The sequence below is a fragment of the Podarcis tiliguerta genome (genome assembly GCF_965153285.1).
Source record: "Podarcis tiliguerta genome assembly, chromosome: 7".
Taxonomy (NCBI): domain Eukaryota; kingdom Metazoa; phylum Chordata; class Lepidosauria; order Squamata; family Lacertidae; genus Podarcis; species Podarcis tiliguerta.
The window spans coordinates 364326-384768 of NC_139540.1; the positions used below are offsets into that span (position 1 = coordinate 364326).

Below are 20443 nucleotides of genomic sequence, written 5' to 3' on the forward strand. Positions count from 1 at the left end.
CTTGGGGTCTCTTCCTCCTCTACAATCTGATTCTATGTCTCTGGGGACCCGGGAGATTTGTTTGGCTGCAGATGCCAGGGAGCTTCCCCCCCCCCCCCATGGAAGAGCCACAGGGCGCCTCACCTTTCTCCAGGCCGCGCAGCAGCATCTCATACTTCTGGGTGCAGAGGGTGTATTCGCGCTCCACGTGCAGCCGGTCATCCGGCAGGAAGTTCTGGGAGTCCTGGCTGTTGCGCAGGAACTCCTGGTAGTGGGTCTCCATGCTGCGCAAGGTCTTCCGGTAATCCTCGGGGGGCATCGTCCGGAACTGGGGGAGGGGGAGAGGCCAGGTCAGGAGGGGGCCCTTCCTCTCCCCCCTCGAGCCCACCTTGCGGGCCCAACCCACCCACCCCTCCCTCCCGCCCCCCAAGAGGTTCCCTAGCGCCCGGTCCTCACCATGAGCAGCGACCAGGACTGGATCTGCTGGATGTCCCTCTGCAGGTACTGCCAGGAGAGGAGGCTCTGCATGTCGATGTGCAGCTGGTGCCAGAAGGTCAGCAGGCTCTGGTGGCTGCCCTCCAACCTGCGGGCAAGGAGGAAAAGGAGGCTGCAGAACCATCCTCCTCAAGTGGGGCCGGGGGGGCAGGGCAGAGGCCCTGGGGGGTGGATGGCCACTAGCTGTCATGGCTCTGCTTTGCCCTCCAGAGCTGCAGGCAGCAGTGCTTCTGCACCCACTGCAGTTGGGGGGTGTCTCTTGTGCCCACATCCTGCTTGTGGCTTTCCCACTGAGGCATCTGGTTGGCCACTGTGAGAAGAGGAGGCTGAGCTGAGGGCCCCCTGTGGGCCTGATCCAGCTCTTTTGATGTTTGCGTGAGTTTGCGGCAGTGGAAGCTTCAGCGATATCTCTCTCTCCGAGGATTTAATCACGGTTTCGAATCTGCCCCCCACGCCCTCAAGGAGAAAGGAAAGCAAGGGGGTGGGGGGGTGAGGCTGACTCACCTGCTGACGGCCTCCAGGGCCTCCTTGTTGGGTGGGGGCACCAGGAAGACGATGGAGGGCACAGTGGCCTCGCTCCCAGCCACGTTGAGCACCTTCCACTTGTAGGGCTGGGCGTTGCTGAGGAGGGTGCAGGAATCGCCCTTGTGCACCGTGATCTGGGGAGGGGGGAGGAAGTGAGCAGCCTCAAAAGACGCACCCCAGACCCAGTTTGCCGCCCCCACCCGGTTTCCAGACACGTGACCCCCCACCCCGCTCACCTCCATCTGCTTGTAGTCGCAGACAGCCTGGAGAGGCAGTCGTCCCTTGAGGGCGGTGCTGGGGCTGCGGGGCTTCAGCTGGACAATGGCCTTGGCTCGCTTGGCCAGCCCAGCCAGCTGACCCTGGTACTCAGCCAGGTGCTCCTTCTCCTCCTGGCATGGGGGGCACAAAGAGGGGCGGCAGGAGAGGGAGAGAGTTAGACTCATAGGGGAGTAGAGCTGGAAGAGACCCATAGAGCCCCCTAATGCCTGCAGGGTACGGAGGTGTGACCAGAATTTATGTAAAAGTTGAAAGGAGGCTTTGCCCCTCCAGCAGACATCATACAGCGCCCCCCCCCCCCCACACGACCAGTATCAGCACAATCACTCCTGCAAATGTCCCCACAAAACACTTCATCACACAGTTTCCTCCTATCTCTTTTCAAAGGGCCTCAGCTGCACATTACCAAATGCAACAATTCACTGATAAATGTATCTATGTAAGGCTCAATGGGAAAACTTCAGAAATTCATATAAAATCACTCCAGTATCAGATTTGCACCATTCCATTGTTCAGGAAAGGAATGGCTAGCAAGGGGGGAGTCTGGGATGTGGGCAGCCATAATCCCTCCAGCCTGAGACCACATACTCCGCAGCCTCCTTGCCTGGGAGAAAATCACTGGCATCCTGGCAAACGGGTGCCAGACAGGTAGTCATCCCACAGACAACAGAAGACCCTCCAGGAATGGATTGAGTTCTCGGACCTGACCGGGAATACCAGGAACTTGTAAATATATTCCTGTTGTATCACTCGGTGGGTGGTGGGCAAGGAGGGTTGGGGGGAAACCTGATGAACCAATTTCTGCCAGAAACCCCTCCCAGTTTGTGCCATATGCATAATGTATCTATGATGTGTGCATGATGCTTCACCAAAGGTGTTTATAGGGAAAAGGGAAAACTTATAAAAGAGGAAGCATCCCTTTTTTGGGGGTTCTCCCAGGCCACCGCATGGAAGTCCTGTCGCAAGAGTCTTGAAGGCCTACAGGCTGCTGTTTTGCTTCTACACTCCCAGCTGGTGTCTTTGTTTGGCTATCCAAGTGAGCCCAGGAAACGTCCTTTGACAGTGCAAGGGTGGGGGCGCAGGGGGCGCACTCACGAGGGAGTCCTGCAGCAAGTCCTCCAGGCGCGTCACCGTGATGGAGCGGTCGCAGACAAACTTCTTCCGCATGGTCTCCTGGGTCTTGCGCAGGAATTCCTCCGCCTCCTTCACGTCGGAGAAGAACTTGGGGAGAGACAGAGGGAGCGGCGGGTGAGGAGATGCCCAGCTGCGTCTGGCAGGAGGAAAGCTACCCAGAGGTGCCCCCCTCCTCCCCAGGGACAATTGGGGCCCAAAAGCCTCCGCAGGAGGGCAGCTGGCTGGCTGCAGGGGAGAAGGGGAGCAGCCCAGCCCCAGAGGAGTAGCAGGAGTCCTGCCCGGCCAGCCCCCCACCCACTTACCTGGAAGTAGGCGGTGTTCTCCTTCAGGTGGGCCTCAATGCAGCAGCACAGCTGGAGCATCCAGCTCCACTGGGTTTGCAGGGCAGCCTGGAAGGCCTGGAAAAGAGGGGGGAGAGAAACTCAGCCATGGGGCAGGACCTGGGGGCAGGAAAGTGGGGTGGGGCACACCCACCCAGCTCAGCTCCCCTGTGTCTTGTGAGACATTGGGGGGGTGGGTTGTGTGGCAAGACCCCCCCCCCCCGGAGAGATAATGCCAGCATGTGGCTGCCCGCCGAGGCCTCGTGAGGCCCACGTGGCAGAGGCAACCACAGCCATCACAAGCTGCAGCCGTCATGGGACCCGCTGGCAAGCCCCGCTCCCCACCGGGCCCCGATCCTGCCTGGCCGTGCGCCCAGCCCCACCTCCACAGTCTGCTTGCCCGGGTGCTCCTCCCTCAGCAGCCGGTCTCCCGTGCTCTGGATCTCCTTGATCTTCCGCTCCCGCTGCTCCAGCTCCCGCATCAAGCCCTGGGGACGGGGCAGAAAAGGCACAGTCAGCGGGTAAAGGGCGGCAGCGCCCCCAACCACCCCCCACCCCCGAGAGGACGGGGCCTTACGGAGTAGCTCTCCTTCTTGGCGGCCATGTTGCTGTTGCGCTCGCTCCAGTCATAGTTGACCTCCTCCTCCTCCTTCTCGTTCAGCCACATCAGCTCCTTGGTGGCAGCCGCCACAAACGCCTGGAGGCTCTCGAGGTGGCGCAGGCGGGCCTTGGAGGAGTTCTGCAAGGGCACAGCGGGGACGGGGTCAAGCGCCCGGCCTCCCTCTGCACGCGCACAGGGGCACCCTCTCCTCCTCCTCCTCCCTCTGGGGTCCCAGCACCACAAGGGGGCAGCCTGCCCTCGCCAACCCATCCTCCAGGTTGGGAAGGACCACAAGCCCCATTTGGCTTCTCTTCTTAGTGCCAAGACTCACATTTTGGAGGACAGGCACACACAAGGAACCGTGTCTATTATTATTAGTATTATTATTATTATTATTATTATTATTATTATTCAAATGTATATACTGCTCTTTTTCCAAAGTCCACAGGGCAGTTGACATCATTAAAATGCAAAATGCACAATATATTTTTTTAAAAAATTAACCCCCCCCAACAACAATTTAAAAGGCCACGGACTGCTTATTTAGCCAAAGGCCTGGGAGAAGAGGAATGTCTTTGCCTGAGGTCTAAAGATATGCAATGAAGGTGCCTGGCAAGCATCCCTAGGGAGAGCATCCCACAAGTGGGGAGCCACTGCAGAAAAGGCCCTTTTGTACTGCCCTCCAGCTCTCTTGCGGAAGAGGCGCCTGAAGAAAAGCCTCAGGTGGTGATCATGCACAGGGTCCAGGAGGAGAAAGGAGATCCTGTTCATGCCCTGGAGAGACCGGGATCCAGCCCCTCCCCCTCCCTGCCCTCAGCCCACATGCTCCTCACCAGCAGCTTGGCATACTGCAAGTCCAGCTTGTTCAGGCAGTCCCGGTAGGCACTTCGTGGGCCGGGGGAGAGCTGGGCCTGGGGGGGGGGCAGAAGGAAGGAAGAAAAAGGCCGAGAGTTCCAGGACAGGCAGCAGACACAAGGGCAGGCCCATAGCACCACCCCACAACCCCCCTCCCCTTTGCATGTGAAATTGGGGGGGGCAATGTAGGGGGAGCTGCCTCTGCCTGGCACCTTGGGCACGGCATGCCCACCAAGTGGGGGGAGGCATGGGGGAACGATTTGGCTTCTCCTTAGACACCCCTGCCTCCAAGGCAGAGCTGAGGCAGAGGGCAAAAAGGATGCTGCCCCTAGAATTGGTTTGAGCAGTGGAACGGAGCTTACAGTCCTGGTGACCAAAAGGGAAAAACCCACATTTCAGAGGACCTCCTACCCCCCAAAAAACTTTCCTCCTTTCAGAGGGACAATTATGGTGGGTGCAATAATACTATTCCTGTTAACAATAGGCAACGGGGTCAGGGTCCCATTTGTGCGATTCTTGCATTGCAGAGGGCTGGACTAGTAGACCCTCGGGGTCCCTTTCAACTCTAAGGCCAGGCAGTGCCGCGGGGAGGGCAGCTGGCAATGGGGGGGCCTCACCTCATCCGCTCTTGCCCTCTCGATCTTGGCGCGGAACTCCTCGATGGACTGGTGGAGTCCGCGGTGGCTGCCCAGCTGAGACTCCACGGTGGGCAGGTCCACGCCCCACTCGGCCGCGTTCAGGCGCCGCTGGTTGTCCTCCACCCAGGCCAGCAGGTCCTGCAGGTAGCGCAGGGTGACGTCGTCCAGCTCCTGGCGCGGGCGCTGCGTGACGGGCACCGTGACCTGGGCGATGGGGGCCGACCCAGACTTCAGGCGCAGGTTGTATTCCGTGCGGATGGCCACCAGGCGCTCGTGCAGGCGGTAGACCCTGCGGGAGGAAGGGGGCGGTGAGTGGGGGCAGCGGGGGAGTCGCCTGGCAGGGGGCACCTCCTGGCAGCAGCAACAATGGGGTGCATTCAGCAGACTAGATGCTGGGTGTAAGTTGCCACAAGGGGGCGCTAAGCACCTGCCTTCCCATTCTGGGGATGGGACCCCCTGCACATGCCAGACACCCCTTGGCACATCACTGAGGAGCATTCACCCTGCACTACCACCTGCTGCCATCAGGCACAGGGGGGAGCTCTTGGCTTGTGCAGAGCAGCCCAGGCAAGCATGGGGTGAGCAGAGGCCCGTGGGGGCCACAGGAAGCCCCGCGGGGGCCGGAGGCGGAGCAGCGCTGCTGACCTGCGGTACATCTGCTCCCCTTGCGGGTGGCGTCCGTCCTTGAGCGCCTGCACATCGTTGAAGAGCAGGCGGATCATGGCATCGGCCTTGTCCAGGTCGCGCTCGATCTCGGCCGACTTCTGGGGCGCCTTCCCTGCAGCCAGCAGGCGGATGTCCTGCGGGGAGAAGGGAAGCAGCTCACCAGCCGGCCCTGCAGAGCAGACCGCCCCAAGGTCCGGGGCCCAAGCAGGGGCCCAGCCCACACGGGGGGGCCGGGAACAGAAGGGCCTCTCACCGACTGCAGGAGGGTGTCCGCCTGGTTGAGGTGCTCCTCACAGAGACCCGACTCCATCTGAAGTTTGCTGACAATGCGCTGGAGGCGCTCCAACCTGGGGGAGGGAAAGGCGACAGGTCAGTGCTGATCCGCTTGCGCCCCCACCTCTGGGCATCTCCCACCGGCCTCCCCAGCCCCACCCTCCCAGCAAAAGCGGAGCCCCGGGGCCCACCAGCAGCTGTTCCTGATGCTGCTCGCGGCTGCCTCCCCGGCCTGACTCTGCGGTTCAAGCTGTGCCGTTTCCTGAAGAGGTCGGCGCAGATGAGTCACCAACCGTGTGTTTCCCATTAAAGCTGGGCTGGGCTGGCAGCCGGTTGGGGCGGAGGGGGGAGAGGGAGGGAGGGAGGGAGGGGGAGGGACCCAGCCGGACTCTCGTGCTCCCTCCCCCCCCCCCACCAAGGAAGGAGGGAGTGGCACCCTCTCCCTGTGCCTCCGCCCCCCAGGCAGGCGGACTGCACAGCTGCCCCACCTCTCAAACTCGGAGCGCAGAAGCTTCTCTCGCTCCAGGATGGCCACGTGCAGCTTGCCCCACTCCTTCTCCACGTCCAGAGGGTGGTAGCCGGGAGGAACCTTCAGCTGCCCAGACTGGACAGACGGCTGCCATGGGGCAAGAGAAACAAGGAGACAGCGGTCACAGGAGAGGCAGATCAGCTGGGCGGCCTGCACTGCAGGGGCTGGACTATATGACACATGGGGTCCCTTCCTACAACTCTATGCTCCTATGAGCCCCAAGGGGCCTATACGTGTGTGGGGCACCTCTTCTTTCTGGCTCAAGGGGTGCTTCAAGGCTCACCCAAACTCCAGGCCAGGAGGGGCCCGGACCTTGTGCCCACATTCCTGGGCTGACCTCCCCTGCTGGCCAATGGCAGCCAGACCCCGCCTGGTGCAGCTCCAGAGCCAGGATCGCTCCACCTCCTCCAGACCCAAAGAGAGAGACGCTTGAGAGCGTTGAACTTGGGACCTTCTGCATGCCAAGCAGCTGTCCTGTCGCTGCGCTGGGGTCTGCAAACTGCCGGGGGGAGGGGACTGGCCTCTGAAGACCTGGACCTGCCCCCCCCCCACGGCCTAAACAAGCCCCCCGTTAAAGGATTAAGCAGCCATCAAAGGACATTGGCCAGATCGCAATGCAGCCCCCACCCAGCGCTACCCCACGCGTTTCCCCAAGCCTGCCCCATAGCAAGATGGGGCGGGGAGAGAAGAGTGGCCCTCACCTCCAGAGACTGGTAGATGGCCTTGGAGCGGTTCTTGTCGGCCTCCTTGGCGGGCAACTCCGTCTCCTTGAACTTCAGGAACTGGCGCCACAGGATCTGGGGTGGGGGGAGGAAACGGGGGTCAGCGGGGGGGAGGGCAGAGCGCGGGACTCTCCGGGGCTTGTGGGCAAAGGCTGGCACTGCCCCTCTCCGGCACAGGAAAGAGAATTAGGAGTGGGTCCGTGCCTTGGGGTCCCCTTAGCTCCCTATGGCCCACACAGACTGGCAGCCGTGGCTCTCGGGGGGTTCAGTCTGAGCCTGGGACCTCTTGCCTGGCCAGCCGCTGAGAGATACCCACAATCCTCCTGTTCTGCTTTTCTAGTGGCTTCCTAACCTGCAGCTCCTGCCTTGCAGGGGGGGTTGGACTAGATGACCCCCAGGCTCCCTTCCAACTCTCATGCCGTCCTTCGATTCTATGGCAGCCCAGGGCCAGAGAGGTACCCGGATGCTGTTGGGCGGCACTCAGTCTGGCCCCATGGACCTCTGCCAGAGCAGCCCGTAAAACTCGCACTCCTGGGCCTCCTTCCCCTGGGCACCCTGCCTGGGCACGCCTGCCCCAACGCTGGCAGCCGCCAGGATCCTCTCATGACCAAGGAGGAGGGAGCGCCCTGCCTGCCCTTTCATCCGGTGCCAGCCAGGGAAGGGGGGAGGGAGCCGAGGAGGGGCTGACTCAGGAGACCCAGCCTGGAGGGACAGGCTTGGAAGCAGGCGACTGGGGCAGGGGGAAAGGGGGAAAGGTCATGGGGGGTGTCCTGCCAGGGAGAGCCAGGTTGCGGGGCAGAGCAGTGGGGGGCTCAGGTGGGCCCAGTCTTGGTGGGAGAGGTGGGCTAGGGCCAAGATGGGGGGTGGATCTCTCACCTCGATCTCCTCGAAGCTGGAGGGGAACTTGCGCTCCTCAAAGATCACCGTGTGGTGCCGGATCCATTGCAGGAGCAGCGTCACCACCTCGTAGTACTCCTGCCAGCGCAGCTGCAGCTCCTGGAGGGGCGAGAGGGAGATGTCAGGAGGGTCCCAACCCCAAGCCCCCCCCAAGGCTTCTTCTGCCCCCCCAAATGCCCCCCACTCACGTTGGCCTTGACGCCGTCCACCACGTCGGGCACGCGAGGCATGGCGTCGTAGAGAGAGGAGACGTAGGTGATGATGGACTTCTCGTCAGGCTGAGGAACGTCAACGTCTGCAAGGGGCAGGAGAATGGCCGTCAGCCCCCAAACGCCCTCCACAGAGGGGCCAGGCTGTGCCCACTTGGCCACCCACACAGGCACCCACTCCCCTTGAGCTGCGACTCCTGCGGGGCAGGGGGTGAGTCTGGATGACCCTCGGGGTCCTCCCCAACCCCACGCTTGTCCTGCATCCCTACGCACCTTCCGGGTCCAGCAGCCGCGTCACTCCCAGCTCGTGGTCGGCCACGGAGAAGGCCTGCTCCAGGTTCTCCACGTTGGTCTGGCGATACACTTTGTTCATGTCAATCAGCATCGGCCTGTTGGGGGGAGAGGAGAGGGTTCAGAGCTGCCACCCCTGAATTGCCGGGGGGGGCACCAAATAGCCCTTCCAACCCTTTCAAGGGGCTTCCAACTTTGGGGGGGCCAGCAGCACATTTGGAAATCTAAGGGACAGCGATGAACACCAAAGCAAACCCATTTTGACAGCACTCAGGACTGCCCATCCCTAAGAGGCCAAACACCCATCGCCCACAAAAAATTGAAAAGGGTGGGGAGTGATCTATCTGACTGGGGAGAGCCTTGGTGGGCACCAGTGGGGCAGCGTCCCGGACGTCGGAAAGGCTGAAGAAGTCCCACAGGAAAACAGGCATTTGACCTCCGGGGGTGTATGTTTCTCCCTCTATCCTTGTGTCCAGCAGAAAACCCAAGGGATAATTAATAATAATAATAATAATAATAATAATAATAATAATAATAATAATAAATTTTATTTATACCCTGCCCTCCCAGGCCAGAGCCAGCCTTGGGGTGGCTCACAATAGTAAAATTACAGTAAAAACGTAATTGGGGGGGGGGACCAATTTAAAATACAGGTTGAAATGCACCTTCTTGAGTCCCCAAAGGTAGGGGTGTTCAGGGCAGGGGCATGGCATGCTGAATTTAGAAGCCTGGCCCAGCCCCCTCCCCACAAATTGTAGCAACAGGCTGCTCAGTGCCTGCTCAGCTCAGAAGCATCTCCTGGCAGCAAGCAGTGGCAGGCAAGCACCGGCAAGATGCAAGAGCCCAGCCCAAGGCAGGATCACACCTAGCTGCATCCTTCCAGGTAAGCCCCAACAATCCCAGCCAGGTGGCAAGGAGCAGGAGCTGCCACACGCCAGGCGGCAGAGCACAGAAAAAGCTTCCCGCGGTGCCCGGGTAAGTGAGCCAAGCCATGGGGCAAAGGGGAGGGCAAAAGAAAAAGAAAAAGAAAATCCTCCAACCCCCCCCCCCCTGCAGAGATGCTGCTCCTTCCCAGCCCCAGATGGGACCAACAGCCACAGAAGAAAGCTCAGCTATGGAATCCCATGGGAAGGACCCCCCCCAAAAAAAAACATCACAATTAGGAGAAGGGACCTCCTATTCCCCAGGGCCAGAGTCAGGGTGGGACTCAGCACAGACTGCCTCCCTTAAGCTGGCGAGGAAGCCCCCAACTGACACCCCCGTACGCAGTTACAGGAAGGAGAGGGGGGGCTCAGGGGAACGGGGGGGGGCTAGGAGACCCTCCTACATTTCCTGGAGCCGCAGCGTGGAATGGACGGAGTAGAGGGAGCCACTGACGTTCCGGCCTCCTGCCAGCGCCCATCCTTCTTCGCCAGCCCCGTTGGAGCGTGCCAGCGTCTGTGCCCGCAGCCCAGAGTCCACGGTGGGCACCTCCTCACAGACCATCACCACCCGCTCCTCCTTGGTCCGCAGGGATCCAGACCCCACCAGGCCCCGGCGCCCGGCCCGGCGCTTGCCACGCGAGTGCCCGCTCATGCCCACGCGCTCGGAGGAGGGAGCAGCAAAGGCGTCTGCTGCCTCTGGCCCCACTGCACTCCCTGCTCCGAATGGAGCGCGCCGGCAGGGTGGGCCGGATCCCCGCCCTGCTCCCAGCCACGTGTGGGAAGGTGGGGCAGGCGGGCGCCACGCTCAGACTTGTTGCAGCTTTGCAGATCCGCCATTGCCATCCGGCCCACCGCCAGGACTGCTCTGCCAACAACCTTCTCCCTGAAGGACCCACACTCTTCCAGGCTGGGGCTGGGGCAGGGGGAGAGATGTGCCCCACAGGTCTTGGGGACCTGGAGTGGGGGGAGAAGGGGAGCACAGAAGGTGCAGAAGGACAGCAGCCCACCCCCCACCCCCGCCTTCTCCCCTGCTGCAGGCCGCCTCTGAGCAAACAAGCCCAGCCAAGTGGGTGCAGGCAAGCTCTCATGGGGGGGGGAGAGGAAGGTGGGGGGCAGGAGGAAGAGATGGGGCAGAGCGGGAGAGCAGGGGCTGCAGTCCCGCAAGCAACACCTGCGCTGCTCTGCAGGGGGGCCCAGGGCTCACCCAGAGGGAGAAGCAGCGGAGGGGGCCATTCTGCCCCTGGCAGATCACCGAGAGCCAGAGTCAGGCCGGCTGAGACTCTACTTGCAGGAATGGAAGGGAATTGGGGGGCTACGAAAAATGCGTGCTAGCCCCCTCCTTTCTACTCTCAACCTTCAAGCACCTTTCTGAAGAGAAAGGAAATTTGGGGCAGCAGGAAATGTGTGGGGATTGCTTTCCCATTCCTCCGCTGCCTCCCCAGATCTCCGTCCCCATTTCGTCCCTCTGACCCCCCCCCCTTCAGGGCGTCTCACTTCCCCTCCTTTTCCGTCCCTCCACCAAGCCACAAACCCGCAGGGTCTCCCTCGAGGGCTGGGCTGCGCGTGAGTCATCGGACGAACAGCACTGAGAGGCTCGGCATCTATCCTGCTTTCCCTGCATCCAGATTTGCGTTTGATTTTTAAGAAAACCCTCCTGCAGACCCGCCCCTTACTTGTGGCGGTGGATGATGGCGTTGAAGAGGCGCCCGTCTCGCCAGCTGGTGGTGAAGTTGTCGCAGCGCAGGCCCTGGTAGCCCTCCACCATCCGCTGGGACCACAGCAGCAGCTTCTCCTTGGCGGTCATGTCCTCCGACTGGCCGCTCACCTGGATGTCCGAGATCTGCGGGCGAGGGAAGCCGAGGGGTGAGCCGGGCGGGCACCTACGGGGGGCACCCGGGCCAGCATCGTTCTGCAGCAAAACTCACGGCAGCCCCACTGCCCATGCCAAGGGGGCTGAGGAGGAGGAGGAGGAATGGATATGTGTGTTCTGGGCAGGGGCATCAAGAGCCAAACGGGCATCGGGCGGCCAAGCAGAGGGAGGGTGGGCACCTTCTCCCCTGGGCATCCTGCCTGCCTTCTGAGCCAGAAGGGCATCTGGTTGGCCCCTGTGGGGACAGGGGGCTGGGCTAGAGGGGGCCCCTCGGGTCTCATCCAGCAGGCTCTGCTGATGCCCTTATGTGGCTGGATCAAGGCAGCATCCTGTTCTCACAGTGGCTGCCATATACCAGATGCAGAGAGGGGTGCCCACTGGGTCCCCCAAGAGGCACGTGCCCCCCTCCCTTCTCCCCACGCCCCCCCTCTTCTCTGGGGCACAAGCCAAGGTGGTTGCATCAGCGCCTAGCGCTGGAAAATCTGTGTGTCCTGGAGCCAGGGGTGAGTCAGGCCCAGCCAGCCACAGACTCCTCTGCTGCTGCAACCGCAGCTCACAGCAGCGGCCCCACCCAGAGTGCTCCTGCCCAGCAGCACCTCAGGGTGCCCCCCCCCCACGAGGCAAGAGCCTCTCTCCTGGGTCTCCTTCTATGCACCCTCACTCTGCATAAAAGAATGGGGGGGAGGAGGCAGCGAGGGAGGGGGCCTTTACAGCAGAGCCCTCCGTTGCCCAGTGTGTTTTCTTACTTTCTCTATCCCTTGCAAAGACGTCTTTGATGTGTGGTCTGTTGGCAAACGGCACTGGTCAGTGAAAGCCTTTGATGTGTGGCCTGGCTTTTTGTCTTTGATGTAGAATACCTGGTAGCCAAACCTGTCCTGGTGCTAAGAGGGCACAGCATCTCTCAAATATCTAGTTTTTGAGCATGGCAGTGAGAAGCTGCGCAGGGACTCATGGCCAGAGGGTTGGGCAAAGGAAGACTATCGGGGGGCGGGGGAATCACTTTGCCACTTCTTTGAGCTTCCCAGTGGCAGATTGAAGTGCTGCTTGGTAATGTATATTTTACCTGCTGTTCAGAATAAAATCTGTAATCTTCTCACCCGCTTGCCTTTGTATTGCTTCTGAATCTAATTTTAAAAGAACCGTCTTGCATTTGACAAGACAGGTCGCTGGCTGGCAGGCCTCAAGGGCCACCATAAGGCAGGTGGCTCTGGCATAGCTGCGCCCAGGCTCATTTCCCATGCCGCGCTCAGCGTCCCCTCAGTGCCCCCCCCCCACAGCAGGCTCCCCTCCCCACTCACCTGGAAGTGGAGGATGATGGTCCAGATGAGGCCCAGAGTCAGCTTGGGGTTTCCGTCCGCAATGTCATCGTTCCGGATATTGACCAGCTTCACCTGGCAAATGGCACATCACGCCAATTATCGGGGGGGCTCCAGCCATCCCCGACCCCTCAAGGCAGGCCAGGCCGGACTCCCTCCCTCCCTGACCCCCAGCCCCTTCACCAGGTCCTGGGTCTCACCTGCCGGTGCTTCAGGTAATCCAGGGCAATCTGCACATTCTGGAGCTTGTGGAACCGCATCCGGCCCTTTTCGCGGGGCTGCGGGGAGAGCGGGAGGGAAGTCAGTGTCTCTGCCCTGCCAGGCTCCACATCTGGGCGCAGTGACCCCCCCCCCAAAAAAACAACAACCCTGCCCTGCTCCAAACAAGCCTCCCCAGCAGGAGGAAAGAAGGGGGAGGCCAGCCCCCAAATCCTTCCTGCCAGACGCACGTCAGAAAACAATGTCCAGGAAATGCTCTCCCCCCCCCCACCGGACACCTTCAGGCAGAGCCAGTGTAAAGGCTTCTGTCATCCGCCTCCTCCCGCCCCCCCTTCCTGGCTTTCTTCCTGCGCCACACACTGGCCCATCTGAGGAACCCCCTACCCTTGCCCAGCTATGGGGCTGGCACAAGGAGAAGAGGAAGGATGCAGATACAGAGAAGCCCTCTTCCCTCTTTGCAAGCGCAGATCCTGCCCCCGCCCCAGCCAAGGCCCGGCTGAAGCCAAACCCGGGGGGGGGCTGGTGAATGGCTTGCTGGGATCTTCACTGGCCCACCCCCTTCACTGGCCCTCCTCTCCCTCCCATTTAGCACCCGGATGCCCATAACCATGGGCACCAAGGGAGGCTAACTCCTTCAATAGCCACATGGCTGGAGGCCAGGAGACAATGTCCCCCCTCCATCCAGGCCTGGCATTAGCTAGCCATGGGCAGAGGCACCAACTTCCGAGGGAGAATGGAGGGGGCGCCACCATGCATGTGATGTCAGGATGTTGGGCGGAGCCAGGAGCAGAGATGAAGGGGGGGGCTGCATCGTTTCAATGGCCAAGAGCTCTTCCTCCGTCTTTGAGCATTGGGGAGCCCCCAAAATATTGGGGCCCCCCAAAGAGCTCAGCCCCTGGGAGGTGGCACCTCTGGCCGTCTGCCAGGCAGAGCTCGCCTTGGGAGAGGCGGGAGCAACAGCACTTCTGCGCCAGCAAGAGGAAGATGGGTTTCCTTGGCACCCACCCCAGCAGCTCAACCCAGGGCAGGCGGGTGGGTGGCGGGTGCAATGCCATGCAGAAAGCGACAAGGGAGGGGCGGAGCAGAACCACTCACCAACCGCAAGTTCCGGATCACGTCGCGTTCTCTGGGCTACGGGGCGGCGGCAGGTGGGAGCCGAGCAAAGAGGGGGGCAGAGGCCAAAGGGCAGCAGTCAGAAGGCAGAGTCCCGCCCGGAGGAGAGACAAACAGAGCGGGCAGCAGAGAGAGAGAGACAGAGAGAGAGAGACCCCCGTGCAGCGCACAAGAGTTACGGTGTTAGAGCGCATAGACAGAGGGGGGAGGCGGGGGGAGCAACCGAAGACGAGAGCAGCAGGTGAGCAGCTGTTATTCCCAGGCAGGGCAGGCACCCAGCGTTGCGCTGCAAAGTTCCTGGGCCAAAAGGTGGGCGACACCTCCTCAAACTAACTCTCTGCACCTCTGGAGGTGTGGAAGGTGGGGTGGGTGCTCTGAACCCCAAAGGGAGCTTGAGCAGGTCTGGGGGGGCCCATTCCTCTAAGGGGCTCCAGGGCTCTCTGCCTGCCTCTGCCCCACACTTGTTGCCACATGCCAAGGCTTCTCTAGGGCAACCCTCCACCCTGCAAGTGGGGCACAGACGGACTGTGGGCAGAGGACTGGAAGATTGGGGGGGCATATTTAGGAGACCCCTGCAAGCAGATGAAAACATTAGCAGGATTCTAACAACACTTGTAACGTAACAATTACTACGGACAATTGCAAAATATGGATTATGAAATAATACGCAGCTGAAAATGTTGCCCATAGAGCCCAGGATGGAGGCAAGTCTGGAGATTCCAAGAAATCTCTAAATATGGACATGTATTTGGTATTGTTGTATCTTTACATTTGTAAAATCAAATGCAGATTATGTTTTTTAAAAAGGAAGGTGGGGGGGAGCAGCTGGGCAAGAGCAAAGAAGCACCCTTCCTGCCCCCCCCCCAAATGCTCCTCTCATTTTTTAAAGAAAGAGCTGGACTGCAAAATGGAGTTGGCAGGCACAGAGCACTGGATGGGGGGACATTCCCCCCCCCAAAAAAAGTCTGCCCGGGAGCTGGCAACTCCAGGCTCAGCAGGGAGATGGACCCGGGGGGGGGGGTCTGGGAGGGGGAGCCCCAAGCAGGAGGGCAATGGGAAGGGGGGTGGGGAGCAGGCAGGAGAGGAGGGGGCTAAAACACTCCGGGGGGGGCAGCAGGAGCTGGGGGGCGGTGCAGCGTTCGGAGGGGGCCTTGTTGGCCAGACTTGCTTTCCTGCTATCTGGGGGTACAGGGGGGGCTGCCCGTCCCCCCCCCGGGGGTGAGGATTCTACGTACCAGAGTATCTCCTGAGAGCACCTCCAGGAGGGAGATGAGGTTGTGCCCATCGCGGAGGTCTTCGTAGAGGTCGTTGACGTGGCGATGGGCCTGGAAGGGGCAAAGAGAGAGTCAGGACCGGCGGGGGGGGGGAGCCAGCCAGCCCCCCTCCCACCCATTTACCACCAGCAAGCAAAGGGCAAGGCCTGAAACTAGGGGTCCCGGGCCCCGACCACACAAGGGGCACTGATCCCATCCTGAAAGGAGCCCCCACCCCCAGGCCTGGCCAGTCTTAAAATGTTTGACCCAAAAGGGATCCCCTCTCCACTCTTAGGTGCCTCCAAGCAGATCTCCAGTTCTGCAGACCCTCCTGGCAGCAGCCGCCACCTGGGGGGAGCACAGTGCAAGGGGTGGGGGCTGCAGTTCAGCAGCAGGGAAGCTGTGGGAGCCCCCCCCCCCAGGGAAACAGGGAAGTCCCCTGAAAGGCCAGGGAGTCACCGGCCAGCGGCCTGACTCTCCCCAAGGCACCTTTGGGTGTTTGGATGGACAGAGCAGAAGGAAATACGGAGAGAAAAGAGGAGAGAGCAAGACAGAGCCCTGGGCACTTCCTGGGCACCTACCTCTGCTCGCCAGTGCTGTTGCCAGGAAGGAGGAAGAAGAGGAGGAGGAGGAAGAGGAGGAGAGCAGGCAGGAAGAGAGAGAAAGAGGTTAGGAAGAAGAGGAAACAGCCCCAGAGAGAGCCCGGGGGGCACAGCATGCCAGGGGGCGGAACCTGCAGGGTGCCTGGCACTGGTGGGTTCACACTGGACATCCCAGCCCTTGACCCCACCAGGCCTGGCAGGGGCACCACATGGCCAGGGGCTTCAGGGTCCCACCGGGCAGGTGTCTACCTCTCATGAGGCTGCCGGTGGCGGAGAGAAGAGCCCCCACTCCTGATGAAGGCATTCAGCTTTTACTCAGAGGAGACCCATTGAAACTGATGGTCAGCTCAGCTGGTCAGAGCATGTTGCTGATATTGCCAAGGTTTCAAAGCAAAGGGGGGATGGGGCTGCCCCCCAGGTGCCACTGGCTGGCAAGACACTGGAGGATCTGGGTGTTGGGGGCCATGGGGCCTGCAGCCCCAAAGGAAGGAGAAGGACAGCCCACCCCCCAAGTGACTGTGATTCCTGCATTGCAAGGGGGCTGGACTAGATGAGCCTTGGGGTCCCTCCCAGTTTGACAATCCTACAGTTCTGTGGGCACCTCTGGCAACAGGAATCACAGGACTGGGCGGGGGGGGGGGGCAGACCATGCCCCACAACCACAGAGATAATAGACCCATTCAGAAGTGAAGCGGGTTGGGGGGGGGTGTTCTTTCCACCAGAGGGGAAGGAAATACGGGGTGTGTCAGATCCAGAATGGGATGGATGTCTGCCAGGGGAGTGGGGGAGGGAAGAGGCAACCTTCAACCCCCCCCCCCCCCATGTCCTTGGCAAAGCTGGGTCTTCACCCACCCAAAGCCCCCCCCCCCCCCGCCGCCAAAGTGTCCTCAGATTCATTTAGTGGGAATATATTTCTCTCTCGCTTGGCAGCCCTGAGAGGCTCTCAGCCTGGCCAGCCACCTCCCTGGGATTCTTTTTTTTGGGGGGTGCAGGGGAAGGTGCCCCCAGCCCTTACCTTGATAAGGTGTTTGTTGACCCATTTGGTGAAGGTTTTCTTCTGGACCCGATCCCGTTCGTCTGCAAGAGAGGAGAGGCGGACATGAGTCGAAGGGCTGGAGGGAGCAGCTCAGAGAGAGTTTGGGGGCAGCCCCCCCCCACCTCCAGGAAGGAAATTGCAGAGGGGGGAGGCGGCAGGAGTCGTAGCCAGAATCCCCACCAGGCGCAGGGAGGTGATTCACCCGATGCAACAGGAAGGAAATGCAAGAGTGACTCAGGCACCGGGTGGCAGCCCCTTGCACCATCACCCTTAGCAGGCCTGGCACAAAAGCCAAGGCCCCCAGCAAGAGAAAAAGAGGACCCCCAGCCCCGCCCACAAAGGCCTCCCCACCACGCTCACAGAGGAAGCTGCCCTCCCCTCAGACCATCAGGTCCACAGTTCAGGGTCATCTGCACCCCTGACCCCCAAGCTTTTGGGATCCACTGCCCCCTCAGTCCCATAAGCTCATGCCCAGTGCCCCCCCACTGCCCTACAAAAAGCATTATTCAGAATAGCAGTTTGCATGACCCGTGAAGGAAGATAATCACACAATAAAATGCAAAGCAACGACAATTAACTGCACGTGTATTCAAAATCCAATTAAAACTAATTAAGGCAACAAAACTGATGAACTTTATCCGGTGATACCAGCTTTCCAAAGTCCTGCTTTCGCCACCACAGCCCCTCCTCCTCCGGCCAGCTGCACACCGGGAGCCAGGCCTGAGGGGCTTTGCTGGGCCAGAGTCCCTCCCCCTGGTGATTGGGACGCCTCCAAACCAGCACCCCACGAGGGCACGGGGCCCAGAGGCATTTCCGGGGGTCCCAGTGAAGTGTCACCAACAGGTCCACCTCCCGTGGGTCTGGCTATAATCCCCGTCCAGTCACCTGAGTCCATGGCTAGGGCCACATTCGTGGGCCACAGGAAGCCCGGAGGCCATGACAACAATGGGGCACCCAGGGAGAAAGGAATCCAGCTGCACAGGTGGAAACGGAAGAGAGCACCCAAAAAAACCCCACCCTCCTGGAAAGACCCTGCCCTGTAAGAGGTGGCAAAAAAAGGCCTGGCGCCTCTGCCCAGACTTGGTGTGAGCACAGTCTGCCTCAACCCCACGGTGCCCTCGGACAGGGGGTTGGACTAGATGACCCCTGAGGTTCCTTGCTATTGAGGTTCCAGACAGGATTCCCTGGGGAGGGGGGGTCTTGCCAGGGAACAGGACGCCACCTGGGCCAGCAATCTAGCTAAGTGGTCACTGGGTGCCCCTCTTTGCCCCCAGGAGACCCCTCGGCCATCCCCTGCTGCCTGGGCCGGGCGCCTGGCTCAGCCCCCATGTGACCGGTTGCCATGGCTTCCGGGCCAGACCAGGGGCTGGCTTGTTGTGTCTCGCTCCCTTCCTCCTTCGCTGGCTCCTGCAGGCTGGGATTTGCCCAGCAGAAGCAGAGCAGCCAGGAGCCCTGGAAGCACAAGGCCGGCCCCTCCCCACCCCAACTGGGAATGTGCGGGGAGTGCCCACCCACCCCCAGGCCTCATGTGCTGCCCCCCACGCCTGGCTGGCAACCCACAGCCTCCTAAGGGGCTGGGCAAGGAAGCTCTCCTAGAATATCCCCCCACACCTGGATTTTCAGGGCTGGTGGAGAGTCAACAGGCGCAAATCTGCAGAGGGGCGGAAAGCCTAACTTGTTGAATTTCTGCCTGTTAAAGGCACAGGGGCCCCACTAAAAGGGGGCAAGCTCACCCAAGTCTGACAGCAAAAAAGCAGCCCCAGCCCCGACTCAAGGTGGGCACACACAGCACAGCCACCCCAGGAGACCCAGCTGTGCCAGGCTTAGGGGGCCTCAGAAAAAGCAGCCAACTGACTGAGACCGGGATCAGAGCCTTTCAGGAGCACCTCACCAGCACCCCAAGCCCCAGACCCGCTGGCAAGGTGAGGGCACGTGCAGGAGCAAAGCTGCCCCACCACGCGGTGCATCTGCAGGAACACACAAACACGCAGCCTGGCAGCAGCCACAACCCTTCTTGGACCTTCATCCTAGCCAGAGCCTCCCACTTCCCCATAGCGCAGGCCCTGCTGTGCCCAGAGGGAGGGCGGAAGGAAGGAAGGAAGGAAGCTGTGGGGAAACGCAAAATGCAAAACGCCCCACCCATCGCCATCTCTGTCCCAGGTGGGGCACCATTAACCCCTCAAGCACCCCCACCCAGTACCTTTCTTGCCCTCGGATGCCCTGAGGACGGCCTTGTACAGGTTCTCCTCCGAGTTGCTCTGGTCGGCCAGCCCTGGGGAGGTGGGGGGCCCATCGGCCGCCTCTCGGCTGCGCAGCCTCTGCCGGGACATGGTGGGGGCAGCAGCGGCTGTGGGCACAGGCTCCAGGCTCAAGGCGCTGAACCAAACAGACTCGGCTCCTGGCAGCATCTAGATGCTGCCGCCAGCAACTGCCTGAGCCCTGCCCCAGCCGGGATGGGCCCTCAGCGCCTCCCCTGAGCCCTGCCCACCACTCTCCGAGGGAGGGGACTGGGCTTCCCCTGCTCTGCCCAGCCCGGCAGGAAACCTCAGCTCTGCCCAGAGGGCTTCCTGAAAACTTAACCGCTTCCTGGCCAGCCTGCAGCAGAGGCCTGGAAGAAGAGCTCCCTTGCACCCAGCAAGGGGAGCAATAAAAGGGGGATCAGGCCCCCTCTGCCCCACTCCTAGTTGTGCTTCCGCAATCAACACAGAGGGGAAACACAGCGCTCCTGTTTCCTCCCAAAGTAGCCGCAAAGGAAGAACTTCTACCACCACTTTCATTCATGGTCCCTTCTAAGACTCCCAGCCAGCTCCACTCCCTGATCTGATGCAGGCAGGCCAGCAGAATCACAGAACTGTAGAGTTGGAAGGGAGCCCAGAGGCCATCTAGTCCAACCCCCTGCAATGCACAGAATCCAGGGCAGGTGGTCATCCCATCTAGTTCTGAAAGCCTCCAATGAAGGAAAGTCCAGCACCTCTCAAGGCTGAGGGCAGGAGCGGGGGAAAGGGTCATGGTGGGCAGCGTGCTGTGGTCTGGTTTCGAATCACCACTCGCTGGGTAGCCTTGGGGAAAACCCTTCTCTCTGGCTAGCCTACCTCACAGGGCTGGTGTGGAGATAAAATGAGATGCTGCCCCCAAGTGATTTGCAGAAGGGGCACCACGTGGGCCAGCCAGAGTCTGGGGTGTGGTCGGGTCTTCCTAGCACCAGGGAAGAAGGTTGCTGCCAGCAGACTCAGAGGAAGAAGGCAGGGCTCCCAATGCCCAGGAGGGAATAGCTGGCACCCCCACCCACCCTGCTGCTCTCTCCCAGGGCCCCTCAGCACAACCTTCAGGAGCAGCCATCCTGACAGGCCCAGAGTCTGGAAACGTGGGCACAGCATTGGAGCTTGCCCGGGGGGGGGGAGGCACCAGGCTGGCACGAGGCTGGGCTGTGACTCACCCTGCTGGCGGGGCAACGCCCAACTAATGGCCACAGGGCTGCGGGGGTGTTCGTGCGCCAACCCTCCCGAGGGCCCCTCCGCTCACGCCGGGAGGCGCCCTGTCAGGTGTGGGCAGGGAGGAGGGGGCAGGGCTGAACCTTGCAGAAGGTGAGAGGGAAGGAGCAGGAACCCCATGCACCTCAGGGGGTGGGGGGGCAGCACCTTCATCCTCCTGTTCCTATGGCTTCCCAGTGGTTCCTCAGATCCCCCCCCCTTGAGGGAAGT

At 61.0% G+C, this 20443-nt stretch overlaps 1 protein-coding gene across 26 annotated transcripts in view; it reads right to left on the reverse strand.

Annotated features, from left to right (window-relative positions):
- Positions 1-20443, reverse strand: part of PLEC (plectin) — a 115036-nt gene that overhangs the window by 20402 nt on the left and 74191 nt on the right. For 12 of the 26 annotated variants that reach the window (XM_083448893.1, XM_083448897.1, XM_083448898.1 and 9 more), the window contains 23 exons: positions 16722-16783; positions 15686-15700; positions 15087-15176; positions 12720-12797; positions 12502-12594; positions 11007-11173; positions 8393-8508; positions 8099-8205; positions 7890-8009; positions 6993-7088; positions 6251-6378; positions 5743-5836; positions 5469-5623; positions 4803-5112; positions 4164-4241; positions 3307-3468; positions 3113-3217; positions 2712-2807; positions 2371-2496; positions 1236-1388; positions 979-1133; positions 436-562; positions 124-307 (listed from right to left, as the gene is read on the reverse strand). In XM_083448893.1, coding sequence (XP_083305019.1) covers positions 124-307; positions 436-562; positions 979-1133; positions 1236-1388; positions 2371-2496; positions 2712-2807; positions 3113-3217; positions 3307-3468; positions 4164-4241; positions 4803-5112; positions 5469-5623; positions 5743-5836; positions 6251-6378; positions 6993-7088; positions 7890-8009; positions 8099-8205; positions 8393-8508; positions 11007-11173; positions 12502-12594; positions 12720-12797; positions 15087-15176; positions 15686-15700; positions 16722-16783 — 2817 coding nt within the window. Of the gene's footprint in view, positions 1-123; positions 308-435; positions 563-978; positions 1134-1235; positions 1389-2370; positions 2497-2711; positions 2808-3112; positions 3218-3306; positions 3469-4163; positions 4242-4802; positions 5113-5468; positions 5624-5742; positions 5837-5953; positions 6085-6250; positions 6379-6992; positions 7089-7889; positions 8010-8098; positions 8206-8392; positions 8509-11006; positions 11174-12501; positions 12595-12719; positions 12798-15086; positions 15177-15685; positions 15701-16721; positions 16784-18942; positions 19182-20443 lie in introns of those variants that run through there. The other 14 variants (XM_083448900.1, XM_083448902.1, XM_083448903.1 and 11 more) reach the window with 4 other exon arrangements.